General features: G+C 35.0%; 1 protein-coding gene across 5 annotated transcripts in view; it reads right to left on the bottom strand.

Annotated features, from left to right (window-relative positions):
• Positions 1–20,415, bottom strand: part of G2E3 (G2/M-phase specific E3 ubiquitin protein ligase) — a 56,636-nt gene that overhangs the window by 11,354 nt on the left and 24,867 nt on the right. For 4 of the 5 annotated variants that reach the window (XM_034648620.1, XM_034648619.1, XM_019809127.2 and 1 more), the window contains 9 exons: positions 18,832–18,956; positions 17,418–17,583; positions 9,963–10,069; positions 9,178–9,294; positions 5,965–6,089; positions 5,728–5,860; positions 4,177–4,206; positions 2,950–3,257; positions 410–591 (listed from right to left, as the gene is read on the bottom strand). In XM_034648620.1, coding sequence (XP_034504511.1) covers positions 410–591; positions 2,950–3,257; positions 4,177–4,206; positions 5,728–5,860; positions 5,965–6,089; positions 9,178–9,294; positions 9,963–10,069; positions 17,418–17,583; positions 18,832–18,956 — 1,293 coding nt within the window. The remainder of the gene's footprint in view (positions 1–409; positions 592–2,949; positions 3,258–4,176; positions 4,207–5,727; positions 5,861–5,964; positions 6,090–9,177; positions 9,295–9,962; positions 10,070–17,417; positions 17,584–18,831; positions 18,957–20,415) is intronic. The other variant, XM_002928371.4, reaches the window with a different exon arrangement.

Raw genomic sequence — 20,415 nt, 5'->3', positions numbered from 1 at the left:
GGAGTTAGACTAAGTTTTTTGACTGGTAAGCCAAGTCCTTCCTCTTTGCAGATCCACCTGCCTATATAAAGTGCACTTTCATCTGCATTCTAGCAGAAAATAAGGAACCTGCCTTACACTGTCTCTGGCAGGGTAGATAAATCCATCTAATTCTGAGGAGTGTTAACAAACCACAGACCAAAGTGACATTATCTAATAGGTTATAGCAACATTAAACCTGGCCCTTTGATCTCTAGCTGTCTAACCTTAACATCTATCTCTTAATTGTTTGTGAACTCTGCTGGTAAACAGAAATATTGAGACCTCCTGACTACTGCACAAAGAGTATTATTCTATTGTAGATCCATCATTTACATTCAAATATAACTGGAACGTAGTCTGTATTATAACAAACAAGTATATTTCTTACCCTGATTATAATTTGTGCCACGTCAAAATCTGAAACATCATCTAAAATTGGCTGGGTATTTTCTGGTCCATAAACAAGGCAGTTAAACAAGGTTTTAGAAAAGAAACCAGGTGAAGGACCACCATGAACCAAAGAAATGGCAAGGATTTTGCCAGCTTCATAGTAAAGATTCTCTTTCAGTGCTGTAGATATAGATGAAAAATACAACAAATGTAATTATTTTATTATTATAAGATAACCATCATACATAATGAACACATAAACAGGAAGTTAAAAATCCCAAAAAACCAAGACTTAGATAAATGTAAAATAATTCAGAGAAACTAGAATCATGTATAAAATATAGATCTCACCTAAATATTTTTCTGAACACAAAATAACCTATAATAGAAAAAATGTAAACGCAGAAAATCTTTAATAAAAATCACATATAATTCTTTTTTTTTTTTTTAAGATTTTATTTATTTATTTGACAGAGACAGCCAGCGAGAGAGGGAACACAAGCAGGGGGAGTGGGAGAGGAAGAAGCAGGCTCCTAGCGGAGAACTGATGTGGGGCTCGATCCCAGAACGCTGGGATCACGCCCTGAGCCAAAGGCAGACGCTTAACGACTGTGCCACCCAGGTGCCCCTAAAAATCACATATAATTGTATTGCAATAACCAGTGTGCACACTTTGATGTATGTATATTAGTGTATGGACAAATAGTTTGACTTCTGCTTTTTTTTACTTACTATATTGTAAACTTTTCTATATTATACACAATTATTTAAATCTACAGTTAATGACTAAGACAAATTTATAGATGCACTGCAATATAAACCATCTGGTTATTACTAGCTACCTTGGCTAAGCTATATTCTCAACTATATGAGACACAATATTACAATCAACATCTATTTCCATACTCTTTTTTATACGTCTTTGATTATTTGATTAGTATAGATTCCTATATATGTTATTAGTAGTTCAAAGAATAGAAACATTTTTAAGGTTGTTTATAAATAGGGCTAAATTATTTTCCAAAATGGCACAAATTTACTCCCAAGAGTATATGCTATCTTTCTTACCTTATCATCATTTAGCTTTCAATATTTTTTAAATTTTCATTTAAAATGTTTTAGCTACTAAACAAAATAAGTCAGTCAGAGAAAGACAAATATCATATTGTTTCATGTATATGTGGAATTTAAGAAACAAAACAGACAAGCAAAGGGAAAAAAATAAGAGAGACAGACACACACAAATCAAGACACAGACTCTTAATTATAGAGAACAAACTGATGGTTACCCGAGGGGAGAACGGCAGAGGGATGGGTGAAATAGGTTATGGTGATTAAGGAGTGCACTTGTCATGATGAGCATAGGGTGACGTATGGAAGTGCTGAATTACTATATTGTACACCTGGAACTAATATAACACTGTATGTTAACTTGAATTAAAATAACTTAAAAATAAGTAAAATGTTTTAACTACTTTGATAAATCAAAAAGATATGTAAATTTTTCCTTTATTTCTCTTAATATTGTTAAGAACAAATTATTAATAAGTAACATTATCAATATATGAACTAATAATAACATCTCAACAATAACCTTATATGCTACATATTAGCAGTCACAGTTTCTGTATCTGTTAAATGAATTCCAGAGAGGCTACATAATTTATCTAAGGATATAAAGCAACTGAAGTAGATGTGTACAAAACTGAATTCAGATTTTGTGAATTCATGCACTCATCCACTGTACCAAAACTGTCTTGAGTTAACATCACTGATTATTTGGAGTGATTTTATTTTTTTTAGGGAGTTTAGAATTAAACAGTGTGTACTATACATAGTACAAATAAACCTTGGTAGTTTCTCAATTATTTTAATGATGCTTCAGGCAACAGTAAGGAAGTTCTAGGGAATATATAGGAGAAAATTCAAAAGGAATGAAATAAATCTCACTTTTTTGAATTTCCTATTATAGCAAAAGTGGTATAAAATCTTCTAAAAGAGAATGCTAGAACGAATCACTCTTCTGAAATGCATGTTTTAACTCATCATCACAAAATAGAAAAGTATCATATACATAAATGTGCATGAAAAGTTCTTGAAAGCAAAAGTACATTAAAAAATCCGATAGATGTGGACCAGAAAATTATGTGATAAAAATCCTAGGTTGTGAAGAAACATCCTATCTGCAAATTCCAAAGATGTGAACAAGAAGGGCTCAAATAATCATCCACTCCACTTGGTCACTCTAGTCAAATGAAATTAAAATGAACATAAAGTACATTTTTAAGAAGTTACACTTAATTATAAATTCACTCCAAGGAGGACATTGCTAAAAGAAATTAAGCCCGTTCTTAAATAAAAAGTTTCACTACAAAATTTAAAAAATATTGCTCTCCTCTCTCTACTCTTCTGTGATTCAATAAGTATTTTACTAACAAAGTGAACTACACATTTCAACTACATGGACTGAATATTAATTCTAACCAGCTATCTCTTTCATATGGTATATTCGGCAGATACAATAATAAATAAAATTACCTTGAGAATTTAGAGACAAGTTCTTTGACAAGGACCCTTCAAATACTGGTGAATTCTCAAGATGCTGCATTAAGAGACTGAGGAATTCTTGCTTTGATCCAGGATGCTCTCTTTCAAAATTATCATTTTCATTGACATATGCTATTTCAATTGTATATGAAGGATTAAAGTTTTGATTTCTGAATCCATCTAAGGCACTATTCCAGATATTGGCTTTATTAATCCATAATCTTTTAGTTTTTTTTTTAATTTGAAACCCTAATTCTATCATTATTGTTGAAACGTCTCTTCTAAATTTACTGCCTTGCCTGTAAAACATGAATTTAAACATAGAGGTTAAGTACTCTAAAGTACTTTACATGACACAGCAGTTATTCAGCCAATAAAAAATAGAAAAAATAATTAAAAAGGAAATTCTTCCCCAACTCCCACCCAAAAACAGACAACAGCTGCCACCAGAACCAAAAAGCTATTGGATTCTAAATTCTTGACTCCCTCCTCAATTTCCTACCAATTCAAATTGAATATCATAAAAGATCTATGAGAATGTTGAAGGATCATTATCTCAAATTTGATCAATTCAGTGGACTCAGATGTAAGAGTCAGAAGCTCAGAATCTCACCCTCCTGGCTAATGGCTATCACAAACAGTTGCTTCAAGGCATTTCAAGTTTACTAGATACTTTAATTCTCAAAGTGTGGCTCCAAACCAGCAGCAGCAACAGCATCTGGAAACTTGTTAGAAATGCAAAATGTTTTCCCCGAGACTTTATTTTTAAGTAATCTCTACACCAAACATGGGGCTCAAACCTACAATCCTGAGATCAAGAGTCGCATGCATACTCCACTGACTGAGCCAGCCAGGTGCCCCAGAAATGCAAATTCTTGAGCTATAACGGCAAGTAAACAGAATCAGAACCTCCTAGCATGAGGCCTAGCAAGCTATGCCTTAAGACCTCCAGGCAATTGTGTGGACCAAATCAATTGTCTCTGCCTCAATTTCTCCACCTGTAATGGAAATTAATGTACTCAAAATAATCTCGTTTGGAGCAATGTCCATGGATCATCTTTCAAAATCAAGTATAAATTTTTCTCATCATAAGACATTACAATGCCCCAATGCGGACGAGGCTTTGCTTTTTCTTTCTTCACACACCCCCTATTCATTAACCCAGGTTGCAGAAAAACCAAAGTCTTTTGGAAGTGAGACAATCCTTCAGAAATATACCTTTGTGTAGCAGGTTGATTCCTTGTGCTCCTGCATGGAATGGAAATGCTGATGTTATTCTTTTATAATGTGATGTTAAAGCATGGAACAAGTAATCGAACTTCCCCGGTATAACATCTTTGGAAAGCTACATATTAAAAGTTTTAAAACTAACATGAACATTTTTTTGATACTAAAAATATAAAAACATCTGTATCAAGTTTTCAGTTAACACAAGTGATATCTTAAAAGCAATTCTTCACTTTTTGAATAGTACTTCATATTCCAGTTCTATCTATAAATCTAGTTATCAAATATTTTCACAGAAATTCCCTTTACCTTCTAAGTTTTAACTTGATACTATTTTCTTTAAGATTTTATTTTAGAGAGAGAGTGTGCGTGGGAGAGTGAGAGAATCGCAAGCAGACTCACTGCTGAGAACAGAGACCCTTGTAGGGCTGGATCCCAGGACCCCAAGATCACGGCCTGTGTCAAAATCAAGAGTTGGACGGAGGCTTGACAGACTGAACCACCCAGGCGCCCCTAATTTGATACTATTTTTTAACAAAAAAGTAGTACTTCATCACGCTTAGCTACTAATGTTAGTTTTGTGTATTTTTCCTATAAACTCCTTCACAAAGCTACATATATTTAAAAATCCTAACTTCAACTGAATAAATAAATACCTGACATGGTACTAAGTTGTAATTCTAGTCTTACTTAAATGTTATGAATGATTTTGAAAGCTACTTATTTTACTATGTACAGTGGTGTACATCTGTAGTCCCAGGTACTCAGGAGGCTGAGGCAGGAGGATCGCTTGAGCACAGGAGTTCTGGGCTGTTGTGTGCTATGCCAACTGGGTATCTGCACTAAGTTTGGCATCAATATGGTGACCACCCAGGAGCTGGGAACCACCAGGTTGCCTAAGGACAGGGTGAACCAACCCAGGTAGGAAAATATTTAGGCATTAATACAATACGATAATGCTTATAAGTATGCCTTAAACTTTCTAAAGAGGTGACATTTAGACCTCTGACATTGACAGCAAATATATTAAGTAAATGATTACACAATTTAAAAGAAAATCACTATATTAAATACGATTCCTTCCTTCTAACCAAGTAACATGGTATACTTAATATTTTAAACTACCTTAAAAATGATCTATAATATATATTTTACATCATGACTCAGTATACAATAAAGTAAATTTCATATATATTCTATTTGCAATGCAATCGGATATTTTACATTCTATTCTATCCTGGTTTCTTTTTTTAATGCTGGTTGCATTGACTTCATGATCAAATGTTGGTCCTGCAGTTTGAAAAACACTCTTTCAGAATACTAAAATCAGTTAATATTCTAAATGTAAATATATGGCCACTTCCTATTCTAATTTTCTCAAAATACAACTTCATAGGGATGCCTGGCTGGCTCAACTGGGAGAGCATGTGACTCTTGAGCTTAGGGTAATGAGTTCAAGCCCCACACTGGGCATAGAGCTTACTTAAAAAAAAAAAAAAAAAAAAAAGAGTTTTATATTTTTCTCCAATTCAAAATACATACCTCAGCAGATCTTTATGCTGGGCTCCAGGTGACTGTCTGGGTAATTTAGGTGATGATTCTTCCAACAAACAATCAGTTATTCCCACACTATTAGTACTGGTTAATGTATGTTTTTTGGCTTTTTGGAAATCCTCTGTAGATTTAAAACCCAATGTTAGCATTACAGATATATAGGAAGAAATTTTAAAATATTATACATTTGAAAAAACATCTTTATTCAAAATTACAAAATATTACCTGAATTGTAGAGAATACCTCTACATTCCAAACACTCCCAATTTTGTTCCCATGATCGTAATGAGGAACAAGCTAAATGTGTTCCGCTAGAACCACAACACTGACAGCGCTTTATTTCCCATTTGCTGAGGACATAAACAGAAGCAGAGGTTTACATTTTGGTATTAACTTGGTCTAATTCCAACCACCTGCACTGCTGCAGGCCACACTGTCCATCTCACATATAACCAACTTTCCTACCAAAGGAGGAGAAAATAGATTATCTGCTTTGACTGCTTTGACACTTCATTACTATTTCTTGAAGTATTTTTTTTCTATTTCATTTACGTTTGCAACCTCCTTCTCTAAATATTTACTAACTTAAAATACCTAAATTAAATATCAACATGTACATGCACAAGAATATAAACACCAGAAAGAATAGGATTAAGAAGGAAAAAAATTTTCTTTTATATTTGGAAATTAATAGCTCATAGGGAAATTGCTATATAAATGTGGCCAACACGGAAGAAACATCAGTAAATATCTTACCTAAAATATTATTTTTCACATTCACTGTAATTATTTCTTATAAACGCTTGTTTACACACCCAGTATTGTGCAGCTCAACAGGATCCAGACTTACTATCTTGCCTGTATTTAGATTCTCTCATTTGTTCCCTTCCACCCCCACCTTCGCGTTTCTACACGGGATTGTGTGATGTATGCCAGTCCATACACATTTTCTGTAGAGGTGTGGGTTGTGGTGTGGGGCCTACTTTTTGTTTGGTTATAAGTATACCCTCTCTGTGTGGATATGGCTATGGAGGTATATGTCCTCTCTGTGTTGTCTCCCCCACTTTCCCAGATAGTTCTGCCAAATGATGAAGAGAAAGAAAGAGGACAACTAACCTGCATGCTTACTATACACCAGGCCCAGTTCTCAGTCTACACAAAAAGTTAAATTTTTAAATGATAGGAAAATCATAATTTTAAATGATAGGAAAACCGCTATGATTCTTCATTTTAAAGGGGAGGAAACCAAGGCATAGAAGGGTAAATAACTTGCCCAATTAAGTTCACACTGCTAATAAGTCCAACAGTGGGGCTTCCAACCTAGTTTACCTGGCTTCGGACCCATGCTCCTAACCACTACACCACGGTGCCTTTCAGCAAAACCACCTTACTATCACTAGGATGAGGGAGTACGATAAAAAAAAAAAAAAAGCAAGCATTCAGATGGCAGGTATTGTGTCCTACGAGAAAAGACAAGGGATAGCAACCTCAAGTAGCTGCCAGAAAGGAAAGGGAGTTTGGTAGCTAATGACTGGGAGACCAATAATATATAAGCAATATATATAGGTTTAGTAAAATGGCCCCAAATAGCCCAAATTGAGCCCTGGGTGGCTCGGTTAGTTAAATGTATGCCTTCAGGCTCAGGTCATGATCCCAGGGCCTGGGATCAGGCCCCACACCAGGCTCTCTGATCAGCGGGGAGCCTGCTTCTCTCTCTCCCTCTGCCTGCCACTCCCCCTGCTTGTGCTCACGCACTCTCTCTCAAATAATTAAATAAAATCTTAAAAAAAAAAAGCCCGAAATAAATTTAGAAAATATCAATATTAGTGAATGTACTGTTTCTTAGATATCTAAAGTGCCTTATTGTTTACAAAGCACACTTAATATACATTATCTCATCTGTGCCTCAGCACAACCCTTTAGAGGTTTACAAATGAATAATCAGGGTCACCAGTCATGTAAGCAAGAATATACAATACTTGACATCTTCAATAAGATCTCTGCCGTTAAACAATTTTCAGTCGAATAACAAAAACAAATTCCAGTAACGTCAATTGCATTGTAACATGCACGCAAAAGAAAAAACCCAGCCAAGAATGGGAAATCAGGAGTGGTAAGAACTGCTTAGGGAAATTTTTCAAAGATGGCAAGACATCAGCTGAGTCTTTGCAAATAAAAGATAGCTTACCCAGCCAAATCACTTTCCATGAGAAACAAGGCTCCCAATATTCTGCTTTGTACTTTAAGTTTCAGTTTGCCATTTTAAGTAAGATTGTATAAGAGGGATTAAAAATTTATTGAAATATCCTCTATCAATTCAACAAAACTGGATTTGTTACTGTTTATTCTGCGTCTTAAAAAATGAAGGTACTCTTGATTTCTAGTACCCAATACAGTATAGTATACATAGAAGGCACAGAATAATGGCTGATTAAGATTAGAGCCAGGATCTACTGACATTACAAAAGAATCAATAAATGTCAAATACCAAACCCTTTTTATAGTAATCCAAAAGAACACTGCTAGTTTACTTTAGTTAAATTAAGTTCTAGAACAGTGCCATCCAATAGAAATACAATATAAGTCATTTAATGAATTTAAATTTTTCTAGCAACTTGATTTAAAAAGGTAAAAGAAATAGGTGAAATGAATTTCAACATTTCCAAAATATCATTTTGCTTGACATGTAATCAATATAAAAAGTTACTAACAAGATACTCTAAGTTCTTTTTGTTTTACTACTATGGGCTGAATTATATCCCCTCCATTTCATAAGTTGAAGTCCTAAAACCCAGTATACCTCATTATGTGACTGTATTTGGAGACAGGGTCTTTAAAGAGATAATTAAGATAAAATGAAGTCATATGGGTGGGCCCTAATTTAATGACTGGTGTCCTTATAGGAAAAGGAGATTAGGACACGACAGAGGGACAATTATGTGAGGACACAGCTAGCAGGGAACCAAGTATGAGCCAAGGAGAGAGGCTTCAGAAGAAATAAAACATACCAATACCTCTATCTTGAACTTCTAATTTCTAGGATTGTTAGAAAACAAGTACCTGTTGTTATGACAGCCTTAGCAAATTAAGACAGTGAGTCTTCACTGTGTATTTCACACTTACAACACCTCTCAATTTGGAATAGCCACATTTCAAGTGCTCAATAGCCACATGCGGCTAGCGGCTACCCATATAGGGCAATGCAGCTCTAGTAAATGAAGCCTCATGAAAATACACCAAAGAAATAAGTTACAACTATTCTGATAGCAATAATTTCTCTGTAAACAGATGTAAACATGCATTTAATAAATATACCTCCTCTCAAGTTAAAACTTCTAACATCCGAAGAGCAAAATGACATTTCATTAACTAGAAAACTACTTCCTCAGATGACAGTTTAAATAAATACAATAAGCACAACTGGGCTTCCCAATATACCTATCAGGTGCATTATAGTCTCGCCCTTCTTTGCAACGACATCTTCGGACATCACAATGCTCGTAGTGCTGCAGAAGTTCTTGATAAGCATTTTCCTCTAATTCCCAAGACGCATCTCTGTAAACGAAGAAAGATATAAAATACACTTTGAACTAAAATGTTACATAAAAGGATTAGTAATGAAATCTAAAAACACAAACTTTTCACATACTTAGGAACAAGGATAAAACTTTTCTTTTTAGGATTAATCATCCTCTTCAGGATATAAATCTATTAGTGTCATTTTATCCTGCAGTTAATTATTCTCACTGTGAATTTTTAAATGTTAAATGAAAAATTAGAAATTTTCTAAAACTTACATTTTTCCTAATATTTCACTTCTAATTTTTAATTTCAAGTTTAGTAACATTATTTCTGGATTCCTCATCTTTAAGTATTAAGAAAATCCTTGTTATATATTTTAAACCACATCTTAATTCTCTTAGATAACTTATACATGCCATTTTGAAGTCTATTATACTTGTGTATAAGTCAATCAATTAACATTGTACACACTTGAGGTATTTATTAAGAGATTGTAAGTCAACTAATGAGACATTAAAGTCACAGTCCCTGCTCTCAAGAACTAGCAATCTGGGAAGCAGGAGGAGGCAGTGGTAGGGGAAGGTTTATATTTCCCCATTTAAGATGACTGCGTCTCTATGACAGACATATGTGATTACTCCCATTGCTATTAAATCCTACATTTAAATTATCTTTTTGTCAAAAGGCTAAATGATACTCACTTTTCAGGAATATGAATTCCCATTCTCAGCATCTCTTTCTGAAATATATCACTATTATTGCATATCGTGCATCTGAAGAAAAACACTCCTGCATTTATTGCTTGAACCTATAGTGGAAAACAGAAAACCTACTGGTAACAATTTAACAGGTTATCAGGTTATAAATTATAATAGCTAACAGAACATGTGCTTCCTTTCGCTTATTATGAAAACATTTTCTATGCTAGTTCTCAAGCTTTGATAAACGAAGTTATTCTACTGCTAAAATTTTGAGATCTTTTTTCCTAATGATAAAAAAAATTAAGTTAATGAATTGGCTGTTCTTAGCTTTACATCTGTCTTTCTCATAATGTGGTCAGGGAACTTTTTAACCAATGTCATTTCTGTCCCCACATACCATGTTGTCCATCACTCTTAGTGAATAAAACAGCACAAATATTGAATTACTTCATCTAGGAAGGATGTTTAAATAAGTGTTACTATATAACATTCTTGGTTCTGTTTTTAACTCAATCTCTAAGCTAGTTTTCTTCCTAAAAGGGAAGAAACTACTCTCAGCGCTACAGCAAATAGAAATATAGAACCGGCAGGCAGAGGGTACTCAGGAGCAGAAAACTGTAAACCTACTAGAAAGAGTAGCCAATCCCCAATAAAACAACAACAAGTAGCACACATTTTTTTTTAAAGATTTTATTTATTTATTTGACAGAGATAGAGACAGCCAGTGAGAGAGGAAACACAAGCAGGGGGAGTGGGAGAGGAAGAAGCAGGCTCCCAGCAGAGGAGCCCGACGTGGGGCTCGATCCCATAACGCCGGGATCACGCCCTGAGCCGAAGGCAGACGCTTAACCTTAACCGCTGTGCCACCCAGGCGCCCCTCACATTTAACAACTATTTAACCCCTACTGTGTAAGGAGCAAACACTATGTTATGTACTAAAAATAGAAACAGAATGACTTAGATCCTACTTTGAGGAACTATTGTGAGATATAATTATAATACGTTGTAAAAGTGTTTGTGTGTGTTTTAAAGTATACACATGGAAGAGAAAGGAATAAGTACCTAAGACTAAAGAAGAGCCTCACAAAAATGTCACAGGAATGGTGAGGTCAAACCTAAGTTTGGAAGAGGAAACAAAGGTTTGCCAGGAAAACAGGACAAAAGGCATTACAAGAATAGGGAATTGCACATATCAAGTCTCCATGGCAAGAGAGAGCATAATGTGGTCAGGGAACTAATTAATAATATGCTTAAGGATTACATGATGGCAATTACATGTCTAATTCAGTAATGAGGTTAGACAGGGAAATCAAAGCCAGTATTATATGTGAAGAATTGATATAGAGTAAGGTATGCAGGAGGAAAGGCCAGTTAGTAGGCTCCTTCAAAAGTCTATAGTTATTTTATTTTTTTAGTGTCTAAAGTTAAATCACAGAGGGTTTAAGGCAGAGGTTAGCAACAAAAAAAGATACACAAAAAATATCTATCAGGTAGACCTGACAGACTTGGGGAGGGTTTATGAATGATAAAGAAAACAAAAGAATTCAGGTTCAAAAAACACAAGTAGCAAGGTTAGAAGACCATGCGACTCTTAGGTCTCAGGGTCATAGGTTTGTGCCCCACATTGGATGTAGAGATTAATAAATAAAATTAAAATTAAAGCAAACAAACGAACAAAAAAAACACCACTAGTAGCAAGTGGGACACACACACAATGAATGTGGGAGAAAAGCAACAAGTCACTGAAATCTCTGAACCTAAAAGGCCGTTAGGAGTAATTGTACACAGATATCAAGATTTTAGTAAATAGATACGATATAAGGAAGTGTCTAGTATGGAGGAAGAAAACAACATAGGGCATAAGGAAGATACAAGACCACTGCAATGATGGAGAAATTGAAACTGAACAAGAATAATGGCAATTCGCTATATACATAGAATGAAAAGTTTCCATCAACTTTAAAATATTAATCTGCACTCTCTCCTTATAAAATCCCAATGTATATTAGCACTGTAGAGGTCACAAATGATGAAATATGTTTACCTACATACAATTCCCATTCCATCGCCTAGGACAATTCTTCCTTCAACTCTTGTATTAATGAAGTTCAGAGATTAAAAAAATTTTTCTTTGGGTATTGTTATATAATAGGATAGACTCCATTTACTATTTCAGTTAAGACTTGTGACAACAAATGGAAAAGGTGCTGTAGTACCTTTACAGAACATGACTCAAGAACTAGTTCTTACTGGTCTCTAATCAAGCAACAAATAATGTTCGTATTTATGTCATAGACAGGTGTCCATGTGGCTGTGATTTTATATTATACTTGCATAAAGTAGACCTACATTTTTGTAAGTAATATTATTTTGACTTTTTTTAAAAAGATTTATTTATTTATTTATTTATTAGACAGAGACAGCCAGCGAGGGAGGGAACACAAGCAGGGGGATTGGGAGAGGAAGAAGCAGGCTCCTAGTGGAGAAGCCTGATGTGGGGCTCCATCCTGGAACGCCGGGATCATGCCCTGAGCTGAAGGCAGACACTTAATGACTGCGCCACCCAGGCGCCCCTCTTTTGACTTCTTAATGACAGGATTAGAAATTTGGTATTTTCAGTGCTCGCAAAAAGCCCTATGAATACCACAGTCAAGTTGAAGAACCTCTCTGTGTTTCGTTACTAACAAATAACTGAAGCAAATCTTTTTTTTCTTATTTATTGACTGAGGCAAATCTTAATTGTTTTGAAAAATAACATACGCTTATAAAATTAACAAGACAATACATTTGGTGGCAGTTACATTCATTCAAATACAAACTCTTAAGTAAGATAAATTGCTTTTATAAAATTCTTATACAATGTGAATTTCATCCTCATTAGGTAAAGATGACTTCTCATGATATTTATGAACTGCACTCCCTGGATACTTTTACAAACACTTCTTTATAAGAATTAACAGAATTTATAAAATTTACCTAACAAAATAGGCTTCTATTCTGACACTTTTAATGGAATAATCCTAAATATAAGAAAGTTGGAGGCTCACGCAAAAAAAAANAAAAAAAAAAAAAAAAAAATACAAAGTAATCACTCAAGTACTTTTCTTTACCCAAATTATGTTTTTATTAATAAAACAAGTAAAAACTGATTTATCAATCTTCACACAGAACTGCAGATGAAGGTGTAGTTTTAAAACAAAATGCACAATATATGTAAGGGCTTTAGTTCTATGGTCTAATTAACTAGGACTGTCATTACTTCTTCCCATATACCAGATGCAAAGCCTAGAAGTCAAGGCTTTGACATTCATATAGAACACCAGTAATAATCCTACTCATTTAAGAAATATGTATTTGCAGACATCTATAGGGAATGACAATAATCATTATCTCCTAACTTTTGTTATATTTTCAGCACTTCCCTTCACCCCATTGTAAGCATGGATATATAACTTCATAATTCTGGTTTTTTAAATGTATAGCTATTTCTTTTTCTTGATTTCATTTAGTTATATACATTCCTGACCACCTGAATATTTACTTTCTTTATAAAAATATATCAAAATAAAGAGATGGCTTGAGGTTGCTTCAGTGTTCAGGTTTGCTGTTTTTTCCCCCAGCTTTTCTTCAGTTGTCCTAAATATGACTAGCCTCATTTTATAAATACACATGATACCACCACCAAGTCAGGTTTAGATACTGATGGCCCCAACAGTAAGGCATTTAAACTTCTCCCAAAATTAGGGCTGTAGGTACTGCTGCTATTGCTAGTTTTGAAAACTGTACTTTTCCAACAGTAATCTCTCGTGAAAGTTCTGTGGGACACCAGGCAGATGAAACAAGCTTAAACTTGTTGCTCTGTCAGTGGGTTAAAAATCTTTTAAGCTGGGGCGCCTGGGTGGCACGGCGGTTAAGCGTCTGCCTTCGGCTCAGGGCGTGATCCTGGTGTTATGGGATCGAGCCCCATATCGGGCTCCTCCACTATGAGCCTGCTTCTTCCTCTCCCACTCCCCCTGCTTGTGTTCCCTCTCTCACTGGCTGTCTCTATCTCTGTCTCTGTAGCATAAATATATAAAATCTTTAAAAAAAAAATCTTTTAAGCTTCCCTGTGGAAGATTAACACTGTGTTGTGTCACCCACGGCTAAAGTCAATATATAGTGTGACTTTATAGACCTAAGTCTTGTAATATTTCCTGCAATTCACTGGGCATCGTCTGTCTGTATGTCTTTGCAGAACATCGGCACTCATGAGGGCAAAGTACAGAGTAAGTAGAGGAAAGTTATTTTGTGCAGTTTCATTTCACTAAAGCTTTTTTATTTTAAGGCACTGCTTCTCTCAGGTAAGGCTTAAAAAGGGAGATGATTGTGCTTAATCACTAAAAAGAGAAAAGAAAATCAGTTAACAAAAGACTATTACACTATACCTATAGAAATATAAGAAAATAATAAAGAAGAAATCACTTAAACTCGAGAGACTGGTACAGTAGGAAAAGCTTTGGGATATTTCACTGCCATGTTTTTACACACAACGCATACTGTTTTCCATTTCATCTTTAGACTCTAGATGCTGGCTTCACAGAGTGGAGACATTTTTAGGGAAGACAAAGACAAGGTGAAGAGTACCATGAAATGATCAAGTTTTTCCCCTGTCCACTGGCACCACGAGGCAGCAATTTTTAAAGAGTTAAATCTTGTTTCTTTTCTTCACGTAAGTAGTGTTTCACCTAAAGCTTAAGAAAGAACAAAAGAAAAAGAAAGACGGAAGGAAAAGGAAGGAAGGAAGGAAGGAAGAAAAAAGAAAAGCAAGCAAGCTATGGGGTGCCTGCTATGGGTGGCTCAGTCAGTTAAGTGGCTGACTTTTGATTGTGGCTCAGGTCATGATCTCAGGATCCTGGGCTCAAGCCCCATGTTGGGTTCCGTGCTCAGCAGGGAGTCTCCTTGAGGATTCTCTCTCCCTGTTCTCCCTCTGCCCCTGCTCACATTCTCACTCTCAAATAAATAAATCTTAAAAAAAAAAAAAAAAAAAAGCAAGCAAGCAAGCAAGCCAGCCAGCCACTGCTCTATTCCCTCCTCCTATCAAAATTCAGTAGTGATGTGAAGGGGAAAAGGTACTGGGCACTGGGTGTTACATGTTAGTGATGAATCACTAAATTCTACTCCTGAAATCATTATTACACTATATCTTAACTAATTTGAATTTAGATAATTTTTTTAAAAAAAGGTACTAGGAACACCTAGGCATTAATACATTGAGAATTATCCACAATGTGCTACTGGTAACACTGTACATGGTTAGGCAGTAGGCAATAAGGTCTTTCAGCAGATTACCTTTCATGTGATGAATTTCAACAGCATGACATTAGACTGAGGTTATTATTAGCTCTGTGGGCTAACATTTAACATCGGTATACCACCATCTTGCCACACCTTCAATTTGACAAAAATCCTATGAGGCAGTGGAACTTTGATGACAGGCTAGTTTCTTGAACTTCAGATATGATTTTAGAGATATAAGGCCTTTTGGCTCAAAAATGCCTTGGCACCTCACACTGTTCACAGCAGATTAAGGCTGTTAAGGACGGTTCAAAGAAATACAAGCAGTACAATTCCACTGAGACCCCTCATCATTTTCTGTATATTGAGTCCTTGGTGTTTTGATGGTGGACCTTTGATCTTTGGGTTTTAGTGGTATAGGATCTATAAATCCAAAACTGTCATAAAAGTTATGAATAGCACTAAATTTAAAATGTGGTCCTCGGACTTGAAAAAGATAATTTCTTTGGTTAATATCAATGTCAATCTGGAGTTGTCTATTACAACCTCTCAACTGCCTACTTTGAGTGAAGGTATTTGGGATATGGAATTTGATCTATTCAGGTGCCTTTGAGTTAGATTATTTTCCATTTCAGGGACCTCAGATCTTAGTTTATCCAGCTTTTTCTTTTGAATCTCAAGTTCTCTTTGAAGTCATTCCATTCTGGCTTTCTGGGGTACCAACAGACCTTGACTGTAGGCAGCAGCATCAGATCCTATACTCAACTTCTGTGCTTCACTCATTCTATCCACATGTGCTAAGCAGGGTCCATGAGGTGCTGAATACTCTGTTTCTACATAATGATCAGGATGGCTTAAAAGATTTGTAAGTTCAAAAGTAGGGGACACCACCCCTGGTGAAACTGCAGTGGTTTACTAGGATAAACTGTAATTTCGAAAGTATATTTTGTATTAGGTTGAGTGATCACTATTTCAGAAGAAGTTGCATAATTATTGTCTATTGTTCGACTCACTCATGTACTTTGAATATTATTATTACTTTAAAGACTTTCTTGAAATATAAGAGGATTTACAACATCTCGTAACTTTAAAAAATACTTTTGTGAATAACCTGTAATAACATTTCATTTTACTAAAAAATAATAAAAGCCAAGCTCTAAAAAAAGTGTTAAACTTAATTAAATCCTTTGTTATTTGGCATTCTATTAACTATAACTGTCTATCAGTTGGCACTTTCACACACGTATACTATTGTATTTGATGTTATCAATAAGTGAGATCTTTTTAAAACCTTCAAGAATCTTCTGAATCAAATAAATATTAAAGTGTTTCATGTTATGTGTTTTATGTTTTTTAAAAACTTGTCATCGGGGGCACCTGGGTGGCTCAGTTGGCCAAGTGTCTGTCTTTGGTTCAGATCATGATCCTGGGGCCCTGCGTCCTGCTCCCTGCTCAGCAGGGAGTCTGCTTCTCTTTCTCACTCTGCCCCTGCCCCCATTCATGCTCTCTCTCAAATAAATAAAATCTTTAACACAAAAAACAAAACAACAATGGCTATCAGGTTTGACATACAAGGTGGCTTTCAAAACAAATACTTTTAATTCATTAAATAGTAATCAGTTCCTGTCAAGAAGCTGTGATTGTTTTAAAGGCCTCAACATTTAAATATCTTAGCTTCTAGTTAAATTATCATTTCAAATGTCTTGGTTTTCTAAGTTTAAATGTGTAAATGAAATTGGGAATTAAATCTGTGTTTTATTCATTGTGAAATACAAACAAAATCCTTAGGTTAAAACAACAAAAGTGTAAATATACATTTAAGTGTAAATATACATTAAAAGGTAGTATTCTAATGTATTTATTAAATATTAGTTGTACACTTCAACAGAGCAAATTTTTTACATAAAATATGCTTTAATAAAGCTGTTTTTAAGTTACAAGTAGAGGTAAAATATACAGGTCAACTCTTTACAATTTAAAAATCAAATCAGGGGCGCCTGGCTGGCTCAGTCAGAGGAACATGCAACTCTTGATCTTGGGGTCATGAGTTCGAGCCTCACATTAGGTGTACAGATTACGTAAATAAATAAATAAACTTTAATAAAATAAAATATAAGATAAAATAAAATTCAAATCAGCAAGGAACAATTTTATATCAGAAAAGCTTACAAAATAACTTACCTGTAAACAGTCTCTATGAAACCAAGCATTCTTACAACAAGGACTTCGTAATATGTTGTAAGTTGGAATAGGCTCAATAAATTCCAAGCAAATGGTACATGGTAAGGAGTCTCTATAATTATTAGATGTAATTTTTTGAACAGGTCGATGTTTCCAACAAAATGACCTAAAAATGTAAATTATTTAAAAACAACATCTAATAAATTACAAAACACAATGAGGCTAGCATTACGATTTACATTTATAAGAGGAAACTCATTTGTATCTCTCTCATAATTAACCTACAAGACTGGAACTTTGGCACTGTTAATCAGTCTCACAAACTATGACCAAGGAGGGCAGGACTTTCAGAATGTGAACCTTTTGGTGGTAAGACTTAACTCCTAGAGGGGCACCTAGGTGGCTTAGTCGATTAAGCGCCTGCCCTTGTCTCAGGTTATGATCCCAGGGTCCTGGAATCAAGCCCTGTGCTGGACTCCCTGCTCAGTGAGGAGCCTGCTTCTCCCTCTCCTCCTTGCTCTTGCTAGCTCTGTCACTATCTCTGTCTCTCTCTCTCAAATAAATAAAACCTTAAAAAAAAAAAAAAGACTCAATGCATAGAAATTCAGTAACTTGTTATGTTGAGAATACTATGTATTATTGTTAGCAACACCATCATACTCAATATTGTACAAAATTAAAGAAGGAACTTAAAAAGAAATATTTTAATTATGTAACACATAAAATACAAATAAAAACTTATTCCTAAACCACTAAATTTATTTCCATTTGCATTTTCTAAACTGCAGTGTTATACATGCTGACAATCCATTAAATAGGTTAAGAACACAAAGACTAAAACAAATAGAACACTCATAATATCAAATACTAAAATTCGTAAGTCTTGATGTTTAAAGCTGGATTCAGAAAGTAAATATTGTCAGAGGCACTCCAGGGCACAATATTTATTTTTTGGATTCCACCAAATTTAAATGCCTTCAGTTTACTCAATGGGAAATACATATGGCCCTATGGAAGAAGAGTGGACCGTAAATCAAGAGAGACATAAAAATCTAGAATTATGTAAGGTGGAAATTTTTACAAAATATGAATAAATTAGCAGTTTCATATTATATTCTAGAGCTGAAAACTGAAGGTGAATATTAACTGTTAAGCCCACTCAAAACTGGCAATTCCCAAGACTTTGCAGATAGAGATGACTCCATAAAGGAGGAGGTGAGCAACTTTAAATATGTGTATATATATATATATATATATATATATATATATATGTAAAACATATATGTAACATATATGTGTAAACTCAGTGAAGCTCTGAAAAGAAATTTTACAAAGGATTTATATCAGTGGGATACCCATATCCATTTTCCTTAACATTCATCTTTCATATTCAACAATTAATTAATTAACTTACGCAAAATTGCCAGTAAATTGGAAAATACATTCTTTCTGAAGTCCACATGGGAAATGATAACTTCGTTTACATCGGGGCGCAACACATCCAATTGAAGCACCATTTTTCTTGCAAACACAGCATTTCTAGAAGAAAATATGAAAACAGAGGTCATAACACACAAAATCTGAGTAATATAATATGACCAAGGTATAAATGAATATTCCTGTGGGCAGTCTGAAAATTATTTTCATCATATAACAGCTATGATGATGGTTTATTAAAGCAATTTCTGAAAAAAAAAACTGTTCTACCCAGAAACAGTCTAAAGACACTAAAGATTCACTCCTGTAACAATTTCTGGTAAAAGAGTTATCTCTAACATGTGGATGGGACAGAGAAGCTTCTTTTCCTTCCCACCTGGCTAAAATATTTTCAACTGAAGGGTTTGTAAACATAATGGCTATACATTAAAGTCTCCAATCTGAAACACATAAATACGAAATATTCATCAAGGAGAACAGCAAAACAATACTAAAAACCAATCTGTGAAAAAAATCAGCTAGGATCACCCTATCCTAACTAAATGAAAAAGTGTTATATACCCATAATAGGTTATGTAGTGACATCCCTCATCCCCTGCAAAAGATAAGTTCCAGTCCTTATTCTTGGTACCTATAAATGTAACCCATATTTAGAAATAAGGTCTTTGTTTTTGCTTTTAAAGATTTATTTATTTATTTTAGAGAGCTATCAAGTATGCAAGTTGGGAGAGGGCAGAGGGACAGAATCTTCAAGCAGACTTCCAAATAAGCATGGGGCCCAACTTGGGGCTCGATTTTACCACTCATGAGATCATGACCTGAGCCAAAACCAAGTGTGGGATGCTTAGCTGACTGGGCCACGCAGGCACCCCAGAAATAGGGTCTTTGTAAATGTAATTAAGTTAAAGATTTCAAGATGAAGCCATCCTGGATTTAGGGTGGTCCCTAATCAAATGACTGGTGTCCTTATAAGTGAAAGGAGAGGGAAATTTAAAACACATACACACAGAGGGGAAGACCATGTGAACATGTGCAGCTGGAAGGAGAGATTGGAGTTACGCTGCCATGAACCAAGGAATGCCAAAGGTTACTAGCAGCCACCAGAAACTTGGAGAGAAGCACGGAAAAGGGATTCTTTCTCACAGCTCCCAGAAAGAACCAATCCTTCTGACAGCCTGATTTGGAAATTTTTTTTTTTTAAAGATTTTATTTATTTATTTGACAGAGAGAGACAGCCAGTGAGAGAGGGAACACAAGCAGGGGGAGTGGGAGAGGAAGAAGCAGGCTCCCAGCGGAGGAGCCTGCTGCGGGATCACGCCCAGAGCTGAAGGCAGACACTTAACGACTGTGACACCCAGGCGCCCCTGATTTGGAATTTCTAGTCTCCAGAATTATGAGAACAAATTTCTGTTTTATTTATTTTTTTATAATAATTTTTCATTATGTTATGTTAGTCACCATACAGTATATCCTTAAGTTTCTGATGTAGTGTTCCATGATTCGTTATTTGCATATAACACCCAGCGCACCATGCCCTCCTTAATGTGCCCTCCTTAATACC

The sequence above is a fragment of the Ailuropoda melanoleuca genome, chromosome 20 (assembly GCF_002007445.2).
Source record: "Ailuropoda melanoleuca isolate Jingjing chromosome 20, ASM200744v2, whole genome shotgun sequence".
In the NCBI taxonomy this organism is placed as follows: domain Eukaryota; kingdom Metazoa; phylum Chordata; class Mammalia; order Carnivora; family Ursidae; genus Ailuropoda; species Ailuropoda melanoleuca.
This window is presented reverse-complemented; position numbering and strand designations above follow the sequence as displayed.